Consider the following 20,637-nt stretch of genomic DNA (forward strand, 5'->3'; position numbering starts at 1 on the left):
CTTACTTTATTTCTTTGAATCATTTCAAATCATTCTTATGAACTACAATGCTAAATTGATGAACATAGCAATTTCCACTGAAAATAAAACTGCTGTTGAATTAGTCTAGTCTATCCAAGATTGTTACATAATAAAGCTACTTACATCAGACCTTGCTCTTTTGTAGAAGCATGAAAATGAGCTTGCATAATTTAGTCTTTAGCGAATGCTGCTTAAACTACACAATGCATAGAAGGTGATACTTCTGTGTGTATCATATGGAAGCACAAAACTATCTACGCAGCAGCTGAACTAGAAATGTTAGACAGGTTCAGCCATCAACACAACTGCTCCCATTCCTCTCAGATATCAGCTATTCTTTACATGACATGCACTAGGTTTACATTGCCAGGAGTGAATAATTGGCTTTTATCCATCATGCACCAAGGTATTTTAGCAGGAGAGAGAAGGATAAAATGTAGGGAGTGGGAAGGAGGTACACTGCATTAAAATTGATGGCCAACTCCTATAGGTTTTCTTTCACATTTTTGATGATGATTAGTTGCCACCTATATTCCAAACATTGGGAGAGCTTAGTTATATAAAAGGACAAATGTTTGAAGGATTTTACAAGATTTTAGTTGTCCACCCACAGCATAACATGGAATCTGTTTATTTTCTCTTTACCTGTGAGAATTTCAACAGTGAGAAACAAATAACGAACTTACCTTCATCACTATTTTGCCAGGTTTTGAAAATCTAAAGCAGATGTCAAACATGAAACCTTAAAATAGGTATATTTAGTCCAGAAAAGGAAATTACCTATTTTATTCATACTAGGGATGCAAGTACATACAGAATATCTATAACCCATTATTAATTGCTTTGAGAAAGTAATGGTAAATCACCTTCTTGACAAGGTGCTGGCAGTTTGATCGACTCTAGAGTGAGCCATTTGTGCGTGCCTGAAATCACGTAATCCAGAATGGGCAATTCTAGCCCTTATATGAGGAATGAACTACATTTAAAAAAAAAGACTTTTGCTCATACCAGCTTCTTTACACTTTTTAAAAAAGAAATTGAATTCTCCCACTTAATAGTTATGCATCACTCCAAGGGTCTGGTTATGCTCTCCATTAACTCAGCCTAGTAATCATTTCAACAGAGTACTTGCTTAGCCATTTAAACATGGATTATTTCAATATTTATCATGTCAGTGCTAAAGTAGATGCTGCATCAGCAATGAATAATGGTGGATCTTTTCAAACACTGGTTGATGATTACAGAAGTACCTGGATTGACAAAGTGTTTATGCTTCGAGAGTGATATCCAGCAATTAGGACATATATCAGAACGTGACAATGTACATGGTTTGCAAAAAGCATCACCTTACTTCCAATAAAATAACCAGCTGATACAAAGGACATCTTAATGTGAAGTTGTTCTATGGAGAACATTTATCATGTCCAGAATAAAGAAATATTGAAGATTTTCCCTACTTAGTTTTACCATTAGAGGAGTGGATCAGTTATAATTTAGTAGTATCTCAATTTAAGACCAAGATTTATGTAGTGTATTCTAGATACAAGATGCACTTTCACTACTTTGATAAGCTCTTAGGCTATCCAAATACATAGCTCTCTCTGTTCAAATATCCACTTTTTTGATTGTCAATACACATCTGAACTTTTCTTTCTAATTTCTTATAAGCTCCTTATTCATTGTTCTCTTATTGCCCCAATTTCCTGAATCCTTTAATAATATTAAAAGTAACATAACTATTTAATGGAACTTTACAGAATTACAAATTGTTAGCCTTTTGCATCTTCCTTTTATGAGCGCTGGACTTCAAGAAAAAATTTTTGGTGTAATTTAGCTTTACACTGGTTTATCTCCTCTTTCTCAAACTTTGGTGGCCAAAACTTAATCCTGGTTTCCAAATAAAGCTTTGGTTAGTTTACCCAGACTGCAAAATTTAAATAATAATCCTAGAAATAACTGACTGGAATGTATTCGGAGCACTCTTGCACCCAATCATTTCAATGCCATGTTTTAACTTGCTGGTTTGTTCTGTAATGCACAAAAAAAAAGTCCTGCAATATAGGGAAGGTACCATCAGCAGCACTGGTGTCCTACATCCTACATATGATCAGTCTTAAAAGAAAACTGCTTTTATAGTGAAACATAATTAGGTTCAGTTTTCTAAAAGATGGATTACCCAATGGAATTATAGCCTCCAGAAACAACTTCTGCTGTACCTTTCCAGATATTCAGGAAGGTAATTATGGCTTGTGAGCATATGGAGTGAGAAATCACTGGTCAAATGCAAGACAATCAACCTACAAGGACAGGAATAGCAGTATTGATTGATTTATTGAAAATAATATTCAACTGCACACTGATTTTAGGTTGGGAATTAAACATTTTAGACCAGAACATCCAAACTCCAACTTGTTGGCCACATACAGTGTGCAAGTCCCAATAATCCAACAGCAAGTCCATGCATCAGTTGTATTTACATTTATAGTTCTAATTCACTCATTTGTCCAAAGTGTTAGGAAATATGACACAGTGTCACTTATATACTGAAACTCTGAAAGTTTTAAGAAAATACTTTGGGGTAATTCACAAAATAATAAATGAAAATAATATTATTACCTTTCTGTCTTGGCCCCAAAACATTTTCTAATCCTCTGTTTACATGAATAGATGACCAGAATTCTATTACCTTTCCTACAATGAACATCTAAACAGCTACACTGTTCGAGAGTGAAAGATTGAAATGCATCTCTAACAGTTGCCAGTAGATGCAATATGGCACAGTTTACTGAATAAAAGTTAAAGCTCTGCAATTGCAAGTTAATTACAGGTAAAGATTACGGATGAGTAAAATTGAAAGAATTGACAAACACATTATTACCAGGAGATCATGCTCTGCACTGACTTGTTTTTTTGTGTAACTAAGAGATGGCATTGATCATGTGCTGATACCATTTTTTTTGTAAGGTGTCTGGTATCCTTTTATATTGCAGCAAAACTCAGATAATCTGCACTCTGGGGACTTTGGTGGTACTGGGCTGGCAGATTTTCCAAACTATTGGATATTATTCTTATCATTGCAGCAATGCTTGTAATTCACTTTTTTTAAAGTGATTACTCAGGAATACAATAAATTTTCCAGTAACCAGTTGAGTTTAAAAGGGAACCGGGCAAAAAAAGAAACACCAAGTTAAATGGGGAAAGGGCCACAGTGAGTTTACAGGGAGTGTGGGAACAGCACATCACTGTGTTTAAATAGAGCATGGGAATCAGGAATCAGATTAATGAGATAGTGGATCTACTGTATATAAACACAAATGCAGAATCACTGTATATATGCATATTTCTGGTATACTCTGCTCATGTTGTCATGTTGGCATCATGGTCCCTACTCAGAACTCCATGACAAGGTGCCACACATGAGGCTGATTAGCAAGATAAGAGCCCATGGAATTACAGGAAAGTTACTAGCGGGGTGGAGCATTGGCTGATTGGCAGAAAACAGAAAGTGGGAATAAAGGGATCCTATTCTGGCTGGCTGCTGGTTACCAGTGGAGTTCAACAGGGGTCAGTGTTGGGACCGCTGCTACATGGGCAACAGCTTGCTCTCCATATCGTACTGCCCTGGCTTGCATATTAACTGATCGCAGACAGTGAAGACAAAATGTGAGGGCTGCAGATCTGAATTGTAATCAGTCTAGCTTTTTGGAAATGTAGTATCAAGTGTGCTGACAAAGGGTATTTGACTGAAGATTGGGAATATATCATTGGCTTATCTCCACCACTACCAGAACCAAAGAGAAAGGAGGAGAAACTGAGGCTGGAATAGGAGGAGGAAGTTTTTAAAATGAGGGGTGGATGGCAATGAATGCCCCATATACCCTATAGGTAATGGTACTTGCCAGGAAAGAACCAGGTAGGTTAGAAGGCTATGTGCTACAGAGTGAAACACCCCACAGGTAGGCTGTGGGCAGGCAGAATATCTTGGTAGGGGCATCAGAAGGGGCCTGGTCCAGAATTGGCTGGGTGTCAGATGACAACTACCACTGGTGACATAGGTAGTGGCCACTTGACACCCTACTGTCTGTATATAATCTTACACTAATGCACATAGATCCCAGGTCTCTACCATCCTGGAATAGCAATATCCCACTTGTAAAAATCTAATTGACCTCAATGAGCACTGAAGTTCCACCTGAGTAGATGCTGTTTTCTGGAATAGAGAGATGCTACACATTAGCAGCCCACTGTCCTACAGACAGAGGGGGAAGATGAACATCAGGTTTCTCAGCTGCCAGAACAGAGATGGCATCCAAATACACTGTTTTCCAGGAGCAAGGATACGTCACCTATGAACGCAGGTCTCATCTCCAAACACTTCCACATCATGAACAGAGTTCCACTCAGATTAAGCTGAGAGCTGTTTTGGAGAACGCTGCAGAAATCAGAGACCAGACATCTGAAATTTAAGGTCTGTCAGCTGACTCTGTGATGGGTTGAGAACTTGGTGTGTGGTCTGCACCACAGCAGATAATCCCAGACTTGGAACCAACACCCCATAATGATGGAGTAGTTCAAGGAGGAACAAATCTCATGCACAGAGATAGGTACTTTAAAAGGATTATACATAGAAATAATCCACATCACTACTGTAATCTTGATGCAAATTATTGATTAGTAGAACTTTATTCCTAATTCAACAATGCTTCAGATCTGTGTAAGAGTGCATAATATGGTGGCTGAGTCTATACAGATGCTAATGTCGTCATTACGCGCCTTAATGATGTACTTCCAGATAACAGGGTATGGATTTCCATTCCACGGTGGCATTATTTTCAGAACAAAGGCATTGACTATCAATACTATCATCTAAAATGGAGCCATTGCTCAATACTTTCTCACTCTTTATTGATGCAGACAGTGAGTGGAAAGCTTTAAAATCCATATTGTTTATTCTGAAATGCTTTCAAATATTAAAGAATTATGCTTCACTGCTTACTGCACACAAGTATCCTTGTGTTAATAGTTTGCATACCTGTCATGTAATTATGCTGTCGCTGGAGTGGGATCACTGAGTTCCAGTTGATTCATCTCCCAGTCTGTTGTTTTCTGAAAAGGCTTCGTAATCCACTGTTTGGAGAAGGTCCAGTGAGAGGCTGAAGGCTTGCCGTCAGGACTTCACTGGGAGATGTCGCATCTTCTCAGTGCTATGTTGGGTAGAATCAGCCTAATCTCTGCATGATCTCCAGTGTTGAACCAGTCAACCTGTTATGAGAGTCAACAATTAATCCTTATTTGCTGAGGTGTTATTATTGATGATATGAAGAAAGTGACTTATGATTCGGTGCCGTTTTGTACTCCTTACATCTATGGAAACCACTTAATAGGTTATGTAGCCCAAAAGTTTAATGCATTTGACCAGCAAAGTAGCTCTTCAGTGAAGCACTTGTATGCTAATTTGAAAGGGCTTAAAGTACACATGAAACATAAAAATTTGAAGGAATAAGACACTCAGCCTGCTCTACCATGTAAGAAGATCATGGCTGACCCGTTTGTAACTTCAACACCATATTCCTGTCTACCCATGGTAACTTTCACACCCCCTTATCAAATCAAATAGCTTTGACCTTTGTCTTAAAAATTGGTAGTCAAACTCTGCTTCAACCACCCTGAGAAAGAGTTCCAAAGACTCATAACCATCCAAGAGGAAACATTTTGCCTAATCAGTGGCCCATTATTTTTAGACAATGAACCTAGGTTTAAACCCTCACACAATGGGCAACATCCTCTCCATATTCACCCTGTCAAGACCCTTCAGGGTTTGATGTTTCAATCAAGTCCCCTGTCACTTCTGAACTTCAACAGACACAAGCCTTCCATGTCCAACCTCACTCTCCACAAGACAATATATTCCTGATATCACTGTAGGACATCCTCTGATCTTCTTCTAATACTCTAGCATCCTTCCTTAAATATGAAAACCAATAGCGTACAGTTCTCCAGCTGTGGTGTCACAAATTCCCTATGTAACTACAGCACAACTTCCCTACTGTTGTAATCCGTTTTTTTAAAGTATTAAACAACAAAATTCTATTGATTTTTCCTAATTATTTGCTGTGCTGGCATGACAACCATTCTTAAATCATGTAGTAGGGAACTCAGATCCTTCTTCATTTTAAAGCTCTGCAATCTCTTACAATTTAAGTATGTTTTTTTATTTTTCCTGCTAAAGTCAATCATTTCAAATCTCCTACATTTAACACCATTTGCCATATCTTTGCCTCTCACTTAGACTTTGTATTCTTCTGCAGCAATCATTGTGCCTTCTTACTCTCATGCTTCCTGGAAATCTACATATAGTACATCCACCATTTCTACTTCATCCACTGCAGATATTACTTCTTCAAAGAATGTAGTGCATACTCCTGTGGAAACAAGATGCATGAAGGTGTCACAAATGCGATCTGGTGAATGTGGGATGATTCAGTGCTTAAATTGGCGCAGCTCAACACCACCAGTACACAATTGATTGCTTTAAACTGTATCCTGCAGCTAAATGAACATGAGTGGTGCAAAGAATTAAATATTGCAAGGGGACAATGTCTGTGTGTCTTCATGAAACTTTTTTGCCAAGGGATCTCTGGTAGCATGGGCAGATATAGGCTTCATCCTACTGAGTCACATCTTTTCGGTCCTGATCTTATTGGGGCAATTCATTCAGCATCAGAGGGTCCTCATCAGACTCATCTGTGTTATCCTCCCACCCTTCCTCATGTGCCCCTTCCTCTATCTTCTGGCAGGCTGCTTTAGGGATGTTATCAGGCAACAAGGGCTCTGACACTGACCTGAAATTTTAAGTTTCACTTTCTACAGATGCTGCCTGACCTGCGCTGTGTTGAGTGCTTTGTTCTTATCTGTGGATACAACACTTTTCAGCAAGGTCAATATAACATCTCGTGACCCTGAAAACTGACTAGGGATGGGCTCTTTGCATTCCTCCTCAGGATCCTTTTGTTACCTCTGATGCTTAGCCTGAAGCTCCCACTCAAAAGATACTGCTTGCAGTACCACCAAAGAGGCACCTATTATATTAGTTAATCAAGAGATCCTGTGACTAGAGAACACAAGATGCTAATGCTTTCAGACTTGGAGCACTGTAAGGCATGGAAGCAGTCTGGAGTAGGCTTTAAAGCTACATTAGGAAATCTGTTGTTAGCTGAATGGCCCTTTAAATAACACAATGCAGAATGTAACTGATTGTGGACTTTTCTTAAAAAAAAACTGCCTGAGTGCACTTTATGCACCTGTGAACTCCAATCAATGTCGACAGCAGTGGAAAATGGTGTTACATGATCATTAACGTCATTAACTGCACACATAACAATGGGGAAAAAAAATCAGACAAGTTTGTGTGGATCCTGCCCGGATGTGACCAGTTGAGCTTCCAGAAATGCTCACATTATTTACTCTTGATTACACTGTTTTTCCAATCACATCGTGCCAAGAAAACAAGAGATATGTAGTCCAATTTCTAGGCAAAAAAATTCATTGTCATCAAATATGTGCTGCACTGAAAAGAACAAATATGTTGCTTAAAAAGAATATTCACACTTCTCAATGATATGATTCACAGTTGAACTAGTCATGACCAGCATTGTTTTCTGTTGGCTATTTCCTCTGTAATTTTCCAAAATGCTGTTGAAAGTTGTATCACATTTCTTAATAACTGAAGGGGGGCATTGAATTGCACAAAAAAAAGCAACTCTTCTCATTGTCTAATATGGGTAGAGGCACAAGAAACAGCCACAAAAAATGCTGTTAGACCTAAGCTATGAATTAGGGATAGTCAGCATGGCTTTGTGCGTGGTAGGTCGTGTTTAATCAATCTTAAAGAGTTTTTTTTTATATAAAAAAGGAGGTTACCAAGAAGGTTAATGAAGGAAAGATGGTAGACGTTATCTACACAGGCCTTTGTTAAAGTCCCACATGGGAGGCTGGTCCAAAACATTCAGTTGCTTGGTATTCAGGATGAAGTAGCAAACTGGATTCAAATTTGGCTTAGTGCCCAAATCCAGAGAGTGGTAGTAGATGGTTCTCTCACTGACTGAAGGCCTGTGACTTATGGTGTCTCACAGCTATTTAGAGTTCACGATTGCATACTTCCATGCACAGGTGTAAAACATGCATTCTAACTGCAATGTAGGATTAACTAAGTGCATCATTGTGTTAAATTTTAGTCTTTGACCTTTTATTATATTAATACTCCACCTAGACCAAACGTTTTGTTTTTTTTAATATAATGCAATTGTTATCAACTGTTCACTAATATTCAAGTCCAACCCTGGAAACAACTGAAAGAAGCATTTTGCAGCATGCTTCTGGCTTGATCAAAGAATGCTCTGTGATTCTGTACTATGCTATCCCTGTCAGAAGCAATCAGGTTTAGCATACGAAAAGAATAGTTTTAGCATATTTAAGAACACTTCCGTGCACTTTAAGAATATTGTTCATAGTAATCTTTATTTGAACCTTGGTAAACTGAAAATTTTCAGCTGTCACTCAGATTAGCTCACTTCAGAGTCAGAAAATGGTGGGTTCAATTCCCCATGAAGAGCAGGAGTAGCTCTCCCAGTTGCCTGGCCCAATATTAATGCTTCAATTAAATTACCACATCACTGAGCTAATCTTTGCTGTACATCTTTTGGCTGTTGTGTTTCTTATATCACAAAAGACCCCATAGTTCAAAAATACATACATAATTAGGATGCCCCAGAGTACTGTGCAGCCAGTTTTGAAATGCACTTGGCTAGAAATTTTTTTTGTGTAATGTATTTTTGTGTCTATAGTCAACATGGCTTTCTGTGTGGTAGGTCGTGTCTAACCAACTTTAGTGTTTTGAGGAGGTTACCAAGAAGGTTGATGAAGACAGGGCACAGGGGATGTTGTCTACATGGACTTTTTCCCGAAGTCCAACATGGGAGGCTGGTCCAGAAGGTTAAGTTACTTGGCATTCACGATGAAGTAGTAAATCGGATCCAACATTGGCAGTAGTGGTTATCTCTCTGATTGGAGGTCTATGTTTAGGGGTGTGCCACAATAATTGCTGGGTCTGTTGTTTGTCATCAGTTAATGATTTAGATGATGATGTAGTAAAATTGGATGAACAGATTTATGGATCACACCAAAAAGGGTGGGGGGGTGTGGGGGCTTAGTGGACAGTGAGGAAGGCTATCAAAGCTAGTAATGTGACCTTGGGGTTGGGTTTTGGGAATTTGATCTTCCACAATATTCCGCGTGGGAATTTAAACTGGAGGTGGCAGTGTTGTGTGTGTGTTTTTTTTATATAAACGAGGTCGGGTTGCGAGCTCGACATCAACCCCGCACGGATGGAGAGCGCGCTCAGGAGCAGTTTGTCACTGGATCGAACTCGGGAACCTCCGTTCTCAAGCCTGGTGCTGATCTCACTGCGCCACCAGCCAACGGGTCAGCTAGGAAAATTGGCTGAAAAAATAGCAGCTGGAATTTAATGCAGTCAAGTATAAGGTGTTGCACTTTGGAAGGACAAACTAGGGTAAGACTTACACAGTGATGGTAGGTCTGAGGTATCCTGTAGAACAATGGGACCTGGGAATACAGACCATAATTCCTTGAAAATGACACCACAGGTAGATAGTGTCATAGAGAGCTTTTGACATATTGGCCCTTATAAATCAGGAGTTGGGATGGAATGTAGAATTTGTATAAGATGTTGGCGAGGCTGAATTTAGAGTATTGTGTGCAATTCTGGTCACCTACCTACAAGAAAGAAAAATTGAAAGAGCGCAGAGAAAATTTACAAGGATGTTGCTGGGACTTGAGGACTTCAGTCATAGGGAAAGGTTAATAAGTAGGACTTCATTCCCTTGAACACAGGGGAATCAGGGGAGATTTGACAGAGGTGCACAAAATTATAGAGTGATGCATGCAGGCTTTTTCACCCCAGGCTGGGTGAGATTAGAACTAGAGGCCTTAGGTTTAGAGTGAAAGGTGAAATATTGAAGAGGAATCTTAAGGGTAACCTCTTCACTTAGAGGGTGGTGCGAGTGTGGAACAAGTTGCCATTGGAAGTGATGATGTGGGTTCAATTGTAACATTTAAGAGACGTTTAGATAGGTACATGAATAGGAGGGGCTAGGAGGGATATCAACTGGATGCTGGTAGAAGGGACTAGGTCTGTATAGACTAAATGACCAAAGGGCCTATTTCTGTGCTGTAGTACTCCATATGTTCAGTTACAACAGGGTGCAGCACCCAGTTTGATGACATATGGGGCAAATGTTGAAAGCTACTCAGGGAAACAAGTTTTAGCAAGAGAGGAGAGGTCAGCTTCTGAGTCGCTTACAAGATGCAAGTGACTGCAGATGCTGGAATCTGGAGCAACAATCTGCTGGAGGAACTCAGCAGGTCGAGTAGCATCTGTGGGATGAAAGGAATTGTTGACAGTTCTAGTCAAAACCACACAATAGGACTGAGTTACATAACTGGGACCAGTCTTAGCTGGTCAATAGCAATACAGTGATCTTTTGGGTGTCAAAAATATTTCTTTGCATTTGCTGCCACCACCATTCCTTTGTTTCTCCATACCCATCCAATCATTTATTGCAATTTGAGCTCTGCTATTTTGACAGTAACCCTTCATCCATCTGGCTAATAATCTTCCACTCCTAGAGTCCTCATTGCAACAATGTTCAATACTCCTGCCCTAACTCTCAATGACCTGATTCCCAGTGCTATCACAACCCTAGACTACCCACTTCCCCCATCTTGATGCTTGACTGGTGGAGCTAGTTTTGCTCCATTAGCTCCACAACTATGAAGCTAGTAGATGAAAGGCTGTTGTACATACATTTGTGTGCCTATCTTTTTCTATCATGGACAATGTCTCCAGCTACATGACAGAATTTTACTGATTGGAGTCTTGCATAAAGTGAACATAGGTATTCCACACCCTTCCCAGCACTAGAGCAAGCTTGATCACAATGTAAATTCAAGATTCCATTACCAATAAATCTACTCATTTGTTATAGTATATAACTTCACTAGTAATAGTGTCACACCAGATCAGAACAAAGTCCAACCCATTGTAATACTGTAGACCCTATCAATATGTGAGAAGTTCACATAGATGTAATACATAATGCATCTGATTTATTCCTAATTTAGATACATTATCAGATCTCTTGTACCATTAGGCCAAAGCTAACAAATGCAAATAGCCTGAAATTAACAAGACTGCAGAAAACTTACAATATTTAACTATGTACTAGGATAAAGGGAAAACTACTTGAACGATTGTAAATATGAGCCCTGTTGGTTCTGTTGCTAACCTGATAGAGAAATGAAGCTGATCAAATGTCAATTGTCATGATGAGAGTAGATTGTTAACCAACTTCACAGGGAGAGAAGCACCATCTCTTGGGGCATTTTACATTTTTGTCTGGTATCTGTAAAGTAATAAATATGACTGACCATAGACAGCTTGTTAGTCTAGTTAACAATCCTAAAAGCCCACTTGTATTGAACACTGTGTACTTCAATTAATCATGCTCCAGGAGCATGATTATTATACTACATTTCAGCCTGGAAAAGTTAAATCCTGCTGATTATATTTTTCTTCAAGCCATGCGTAGAACAGGTCTCACTTGTGAAAACCAATTCACAGAACAAAATATCAGGTACATGACTATGAATGCAGTGTCCAAAATGGCAACAGTAAGTGAAATCAAAGTTACACCAAAGATAGATGTTGCTCCATCACCACGGATGACAATGATTGAATCACAAAACTGGAAACGGGTAATAGAAACTACACCTTCTCATGAAAGTGCATGTACACAGCAAGTTCACAACAAAGTCAGGACTACACCCACCTCACATCTTGGCTGTGAGTTTATCTCTTTATCACCCTGCAGTTATAAATGGAATATGATTTAGACATTTCTTTCATTGTCTTCACAAGCATTATAAAGACTCAACAATTGTCCTGCATGCTTAGCAAGTACAAAGTTAAACATACAAGAACAATACAAATGTCAGGAATACCCCTTAGGCCATTGGTTGACACTGAATCTACTACCCCTTGTGGAAACTGTCAGCTCTATATCCACAAAGACCACCATTCAGAAGTTTAATTGCATTTATAACCTGTTTGTCGAGGATAGATAACCTCACTGACAACTCTAGGAAATTTGTAACCTACTTAGAAGTTACACAATGTAAAGAAAAATAAAATCCTGCATGCCACACACTGATGGTGAAATGAAGAGATTTACTTGAATATTAAGGAAAGTCACTGGGACTGCTTATGTCAAGGCAAACCATGGAAGCAAGAACTTCATTATGGTTTACAAAACTGCAGAGAAACATTTTACTCAGCAACAGGAAGACAACCAGCCACACACACATCTTTGAGTGTACATGGCACCCAGAGATGCTCTGCAAGATAGAAGATCAACACCACATGGGTATGATAAAAACAACATTAAAGCAAAAGGCAGAGAAAGAATTGAAGTTCAGATCTACACCATTACAGCCTGGGGATATAATTCTTGCAAAATGCAGTAACCACATAGGCCAGCAAGTAATTCCACATGGCGTGCAGCTTTCTGAAGCCTATGATCAGAGCACCATACAGTTTGCAAAGCATCACATAAAACCCTTCATCCTTCAAAGCAAATCCAAATCTCGAAGATGAAACCAAACCAAAGAATCCAAGTGGATGCAACAGCCAACATTTTTACATCCTGACATCACCAAGCTTAAATAACTAAAGGACTCTGCAAAAATGTGATACAAGGACCAAGAAAATGAGAATAGTTCTTTTGTTTATTATGGTGAGGGAATGCAGTGTTATGTTGTTGCTTTGGTTTATATATTTCTTTTGTGCATATTTCCTCCTTAAGGCTGTGTATAGTTCTGAGCATGCCCAGTAGCTCAGGCATGGCAATAAAGGTGGTGGTGTTTACATTGTGCAGAGCAGCAAATCTGTATAATTAATAACAGAAATAAAGACTAAATATTCATGATTTGAAAACTCAATGGAAAAATGGAGGGCAGACTTACAACAATGCAAATAATTTTGGTTTGGGCAGAAATAGATTGAGATAAGGAAGTGGAAAGCCTTGAATCTTTGAAAGAATTTAAAGCAAGAATAAAATTTAACAATTGAAGCATTCCTGAATTATGTAGCCAGCTAGGTCAGCTATTAAAGTGGTGAAACTGTATAGAAAAAACAATGACTTCCTGTAAATTTTTCAGGTATTTCCTTTCCCAAGGATAAATGGGACAGTTCATCAGTATTTCCATTAGTTGTCCTGAATTCAATCTTATAATTGTGTCCTCCAAGAAACAGAGCCAATTTCTGCATTCATGCTGCTGCTGTTCGTGAAGCACCCTTCTGTGGATTGAAAATGGACACTGGTGATTGATGATCAGTAATGAGGGTAAACTCTCCCATACAGGTACTATATTGGTTGAAACGTTTTACACTAAAACCAGACTCAAGGCCTTTCTGTCAATCTGTGCATAATTTTTCTCTGCAGTGGTAAGGGAATGTGATACAAAGGTGATAGGGTATTCACTTGATATGGCCACAGAATCTGACATTCCCATTTCCTTTCCTTTTTGGAAAGCTACTGCTTTGTCCATTGCTATTTCTTCCCATTCTGCAGTAATGAGTTCCAAGGGTGGAGCACAGTAGCCAGGTTTGGCAGGAACCTGTTATAGTAATTGTTTGCAACATGCACAAAATACTGGAGGAACTCAGCGGGCCAGGAAGCTTCTATGGAAAAAAAGTACAGTTGACATTTCACGCTGAAACTCTTTGGCAGAACTGGAGATAAAAAAGCTGAGGAGTAGATTTAAAAGGTGGGGCGAGGGGAGAGAGAAACACCAAGTGATGGGTGAAACTTGGAGGGGGAGGGATGAACAGCTGGGAAGTTGACTGGTGAAAGAGACAGAAGGCCATGGAAGAAAGAAAAAGGGGAAGGAGTACCAGAGCGAGGCCATGGGCAGGCAAGGAGATAAAGTGAAAGAGGGAAAAGGGGATGGGGAACAAAGAAAAGTGCATTACTGGGCATTACTGGAAGTTTGAGAAATTGATGTCCATGCCATCATTGGAGGCAACCCAGACAGAATACAAGATGTTGTTTGTCCAACCCGAGAGTGGCCTCATTGTGACAATAGTGAAAGCAATGAATGGACATGTGGGAATGGGAATGGGAAGTGGAATTAAAATGGGTGGTCACCGGGAGATCCTGCTTTTTCTAACTGTTGTAGTAATTTCCACTTGACCTTGGAAAGAATTTCTTCAGCCTCCTTGCGATCAAGCTCACTGGCTACTTTATCAGGATGGTACAAGGAATGGAATGGGCTTTGTAAAACTAGATGTGGAGTTTTCATTTAATGTTATTTTACCCTTGACATATTTGAGTTTTCCAATCTTGAACACTGCTGTGGCATCATCCAGTACCTTTCTTAATTTGCTTTCAGTTGACTCTATTGTGGGGGATGTGGAATGCAAATGATGGATTGATCTCCAATCAAGTAGTAGTTGTCTTGCCATTAACGGTCCCACAATGCATGCCCAATGTGGCTTGTTAAGTGTTGTATCTTAGCTACGAAAGTCATTCCCACAGGAGTTGTCTTTACTCCAATACAAGCTCTTAGTACGATATCTGCAGGCTTCAGTTCAGTATCTTTGAAATATCATTCAAACTCATTTTATGTAATGACTGAAATAGTCAAGCCAATGTCCAAATCCATATTAATTAATTTGCTGTTCACTTCTAGTGTAAACCATATTGCTCGTCTCATTAGTTTTCACATGGTAAATCTCAAAGCTACTCAGTCCTGTGTCACTCTCATCACTATCAGATTTTTCAGCAACAGCATGCAAGTTAGTGCTTTCTTTGAAACTGCAACTTGACTTTTTAATCTTTTTCTTTCCTGTGCAGCTCATTTATCTCCGTCTGCCCGATGTGCTCTTTGTACATGTTCTACCTTGTATATAATTGCTGCACTAAAGCCGAGGGCCTGCTCCATTCTTTGTCGCAGGCTCTACAATGTTTACTCCACTATGTTTTGAACTGAGGCCGAGGCTGTGGGCTTGCTCCAGGCTTCATGTCCGAGGACTCACTTTGCATACTTTTATTGTTTGCACAATTTGCTTTTTCAAAAAAAAAATCTCTCTGCCCATCTGCCCATTGGGTGTTTAACAGGTTTTTTTTGTTTCTTGTTTTGTGGCTGCCTGTAAGGCTGCCTCTCCAATGCCAGCACATCTTTTCTAGGATGATGTGGCCAAGACTATTCATAATACTCAATGTGAGGCCTCACCTGTGCCTTACAAAGCTTCAGCATCACATCTTTGCTCTTGTATTCTAGACCTCTGAAATGAACGCTAACATTGCATTTGCTTTCCTCATCACTGACTCAACCTACGAGTTGATCTTTAGGGTGTTCTGCACAAGGACTCTCAAGTACCTTTGCATCTTATTTTCCTGGATTTTCTCCTGGTTTAGAAAATAGTCTGTATATTGATTTCTACTACCAAAATGCATGACGATGCATTTACCAACATTGTATTTCATTTGCCACTTTCTTGCCCATTCTCCTAATCTGTCTAAGTCCTTCTGCATCCTACCCATTTCCTCAACACTACCTGCCCCTCCATCAATCTTCGTATCATCTGCAAACTTGGCAACAAAGCCATCTATTCCATCATCTAAATAATTGATGCACAACATAAAATGAAGTGGTCCCAACACTGACCCCTGCGGAACACCACTGGTCACTGGCAGCCAACCAGAAAGGATCCTTTTATTCCCACTCATTGCTTCCTACCAATCAGCCAATGTTCTAAACATGTTAGTAACTTTTCTGTAATACCATGGGCTTTTAACTTGGTAAGCAGCCTTATGTGTGGTACATTGTCAAAGGCCTTCTGGAAGTCCAAATACATATTTTGATTTAAAAAAAAGTACTTTGAACTTCACATTTAAACCTACATTGATCTGGTGTACAGTATATGAGCCCTTCACAACAGTATCAATTTGTTCCATCAAGCAGGTTTCTGTTTAGACATTGCAATTTTATTCATCTCACTTCATTCCCAACTGCAACTTAGTTGTGTCCCTGGCTGCTGTTTCCATTGATACAGTGAATTCACCTACTCTTTTAAATGTGAGCTGTGCTTTAGTTAAGAACCATTTTTGAATGCTTTCTTGTAGATCCCACAAACTAAATAATCTCTCAGTGCATCATTAAGCCCATTACCAAACTGCCAATGCTCAGACAACCTCTTCAATTCAGTCATGTTAGCTGAAATGGACTTCTGTACATTTCGATTCTGCTTATGAAATCTAAAGCATTCTGCATTCAACCCTTCTTGATTCTAAATATTCCTGCATTACATCTGCGATAGCAGCAGTTATATTTCTAAGCCAACTTTATGCTTTTGCACAAATTGCACTCAGTAATCTTGGTACTCTTTTCATTGGCTGTTTCATTTGCTTCAAAATCCTGCTCAATTCATTCAGTATACATCATCCAGTTATCTGCCATCATTTCTGCTTTTTTAAAAAAAATCATCACCCAGTACTGTTTATGAACCTAGGAATGTCTGTCTTTTTAAAAAGAAACTCTCGCCTCTTACTTTCCAAAGAAATACATGTTGTGCCTTATTTTTAAATTATATAACTCAAATTTCTCCACCACCACCTCTTCCCCCGCCTTTCAAAAGACAGGTGCTGCACTTCAACAGGTAGGTAGGTGTCTCAGGTTCATTTTAAAACTTCCTCAACACCACTGCTATGCTTTCTATCTCCAGAAACTAATTTAAAGAAAAACAGGAGCCAGGACTACTTAGCTTTTACTTTAGTGAGGTACCCATATATGACATGGTGGCATAATGACATACGACATACCAATACTTCTTACAATTCATTACAAGTTACATAAACAATGCTTAAATCGAACAACATATTTACAATATTAAATACACTACACATTGGACTTTTATACAAGGTGAGTTGAGCAAAACATTCAAAGATATGCATTCATCCACATCTGCATGTACTTGTTTCAAACCCAAATAGATCACATTTCTTAGAGAACACACCATTTCAGGAATTTCAGTGCAGTTTGCTCATTTGCAGGGTGGCAATTCAGCTCTGTATTACATGCTTCAACATTATTCTGTGCACCTGGTACTGTATAACCAAATAGTTTCTAGCAAAAGAAAAAACTTGCTCAACTTCTTTATTTCAGCAATGTGGCCGGATCTGCAAGCTGTGAAGAGGGAAACATTTTCTGATCTCCCCTACTCAGGGGAGAGTTATTCAGCTAGATATATTTTTTCTGTTTCTGAAATTTTGTGGTAAAATTGGACCAAGTTATCCCAGGAATGCCTGAGGTTGGACACTAAAACAACTTGGTGTTACTAATCGATGATGGGTTAGAATAATTAGAATCTACATCATTAGTTCTAGTGCAAAACTTCGGTCCAGAATTTACACCAACCATTAAGCACACATTTACACCAATCCCCATTTATTTTCAGTCCACGTTCCTAGGATAAATACTTACCTAGCATCCTTTTGTGCTCAAAATGTACACAAGTGATGTTTGCAAGAACCTGGATTGGCCAGAAAGCATAATTTTTAAAAAGTGGGAAAGTTTGAAAAGAGATAAATTGTCTGAAGAATAGCATTATAGAACAGTACATTGGGACCAAGGAAAAATCCTTTCAGAGAGCTGGCTGAAATCAGTTCCTTCTGCATTTTAAAGCTATACTATTTTTAGTAAATGTGGTCAACTGCCTTCTCAGTTCAGGAAATTAGAGATGGCCAGTAAATGCTGGCATTGCCAGGTAGAGAACACATCTTGAATTTGAAAAAAAGCAAATTCCTTTTGCTAAACAAACACACTTCATGATCAAATGAAATAGAAACGGAAAAACAATGTGTGGGCAAAATCTGACTCCATAACAAGATGTGGCAAATGTAAGCCGTTCCATTAATTGTGGATCATATTAAGATTGCCTGGCTTGATATTATGAAAACTGTCCCCAGGCAAGTGAACAACTAGTTTGTACATTTTTTCCCCAGTTATCAGCCTGCACTTACCTTTTAAAATGAAGTAAAACCAGATAGAGAACAAGGGATTTAGGAAGAAAAAAAATCCAAATGTTATGAACTGAGTTTAACCAAATCTGTCCTCTCCAGCCTCAATAGTCAGCACAAGCTTGTAACAGAACAGAGGGGAAATCTTACATCTTACAAATTGTAACATAGCCCATGGGTATGACAAGATGCTTTCAAACAAAAGTATTTGAAATGGGCTATGAAGGGGAACATTTAAAAAATTATCTATGGTCCCCATTCCTGATTTCTTTCCAGTAAAGCAGATCAAGCAGCAACAAGATTAAAGTTACCACATAATCAAATAATCTACTAACACTCATTCTTAATATGAAGGCTGGCTACTTTGATGAAGCAGTGAAAGAAATATGTTTTCTCCTGTATGAATAATATTCCAGTAAAACAATACAGAAAAGACGAGATGATTGGAGCACAAATGAATTATGGTAGAGGGGACCATTAAGACAAGGTGATTCAGGCAGGATAGCCAACATAAATATAGGTAATTTAAGGGATATCAATAACCGTTAGGACAACAAAGCCCTTTTAATATTTGGAACATTATTGTTACACATTTTGATACAATGAAAACAAATTGTTTACTCAGAATGAGTCAATATTATCTTTATTATTTCTACTAGGACCAATTAAAATTAAGTTAAACACTTAAGATATGAATAGAGTGCTCCAACCATAAAAAGACTGGAAAACAACCCCATCAATCAAGCAATATTTACATTAGGGCGTGGTGATAACCCCAGGAAATGTTCCATATTTCAACTGGTGTCTGAGCTGCAGGGACTTGCACTGTGAGCCTGAATCTCAGCAATTGCTTTATCCAACTACCTGATTATTTTGAGGTTTAAAGACATTTTGAAAGAAACACCCAGTCATGATCCTTAAGAAAAATACAATTAAAGCTAAAGATTAGAGAAGACAGATTTACTGTTTTAAGATTGAGCTCTTGGGAGTCAAGGTGCTGCTGCACTGAAGGTGCTTATGCATACAACCATCAGGCATACTTAGGGTAAACTGAGTTTCAACTGACTCCATTAACTAATAACAGAAAAATCCTTGCTGTGCTCAATACAGTAGTCAAGGACCCAGAGCCTATTTGTGATTTTTACCTGCTAATATGATTTCTACCAGATGACGGCAGATTCCCGTAAAGTTGCTTTATGTCAATAAAGTTCATTGCCAAAACTTCAGGCTCCTGGTTAATGCCTAGGTGCTTTTCCTTTAAGAAACTTATTTAAAATCTACAGACATGATGATTAGATGCAAGACTATAATACAGAATCTATATGGTTTTATGAAAGTGTTTGGCAAATCTAGAGGATTTCTGAAGACAGCCAAGCCAGAACTTGTGGATACAATATTTGGATTTTCACAGTACATTTGAGAGGTTGAACAAGATTAGGATTTGTGGATTGATTGAGTTTATTCATCGACAGGGAGAAGACAAAACTTGTCATTTTCAGTGGGTAACACATTAGTGCCTGGGACTATTACAACTGTATCTATGACAGTTGCTTGGGTGGGGGAGGTGGGGGGGGGGTGGAGGAGAAGTATGGTTAAGTTGTACACAATCCTTGGAGTCACAAAGCCTTATATAATTGACAAAACCTGTACTCTTGTATTCCAACCTCTTGCAATAAAGACCCAAATGCTATTCACTCTCCTGATCACTTACCGTATGTGCACATTAATTTAGTTATCTGCACTCAAGTACAATTTTGAATTCCCATCAAGTAGACAATTTCACATTTTCTGCAAATGTGTTTTGAACAGACTATCTGGTTATTATCATATTACTTTTGCAGGAGCTTGCTGTGAACAGATTGGTGACTACATTTTAGAAGTACTTCATAGGCTGTAAAATGCCTTGGAATATTGTGCAAGAGAAGTGAAAGGTACTGTTTATTGCAAGTCTATCTACATCCCCTTTCACAACTGTCTGTCTTTCCTCACAATATGCACTCTATCCATCAGATGTCATTAGAGTTGTTCACTTTTTCCTGCCTAGCAAGAGAACACAAAATAGAAGAGGGTGAGAATCGGAAGGCCTCCTCACAGCTCACCACCACAGGTGCTGAAGCTAAGAAGAATTTTAATTTCCTCGATTGCCGGAGACAAGACTAGAATCACAAGATGAGCTTTGTTTGTTATACATACATCAAAACATACAGTGAAATGTGTCAATGACCATGTCTAAGAATTGTACTGAGGGCAGCCCGCAAGTGTTGTCATTCTTCTGGTGCCACTAACTCTAACCACATGTATTGGAATGTTTTGAGGAAACCAACATACCTGGAGTGATGGGGAGAATGTACAAACTCTTGATAGCAGTGGGAATTAAACCCTGACTGGTGAAATTTGTTGTTTTGGGGCAGTGGTAGGGTGCAAGGCATTAGAATTACAATAAATAAAGAGGAATAGTGAG

The 20,637-nt window shown here is 38.8% G+C and overlaps 1 protein-coding gene across 3 annotated transcripts in view; it reads right to left on the reverse strand.

The window, feature by feature from the left end:
* The window catches only part of LOC132384700 (vitamin D3 receptor-like), a 211,624-nt gene that overhangs the window by 149,659 nt on the left and 41,328 nt on the right, over window positions 1-20,637 (reverse strand). For all 3 annotated transcript variants that reach the window (XM_059956074.1, XM_059956072.1, XM_059956073.1), the window contains exon 2: window positions 5,054-5,283. In XM_059956074.1, the coding sequence (XP_059812057.1) occupies window positions 5,054-5,060 (7 nt within the window). In that variant the 5' untranslated portion in view covers window positions 5,061-5,283. The remainder of the gene's footprint in view (window positions 1-5,053; window positions 5,284-20,637) is intronic.

The sequence above is a fragment of the Hypanus sabinus genome, chromosome X1 (assembly GCF_030144855.1).
Source record: "Hypanus sabinus isolate sHypSab1 chromosome X1, sHypSab1.hap1, whole genome shotgun sequence".
NCBI lineage: Eukaryota > Metazoa > Chordata > Chondrichthyes > Myliobatiformes > Dasyatidae > Hypanus > Hypanus sabinus.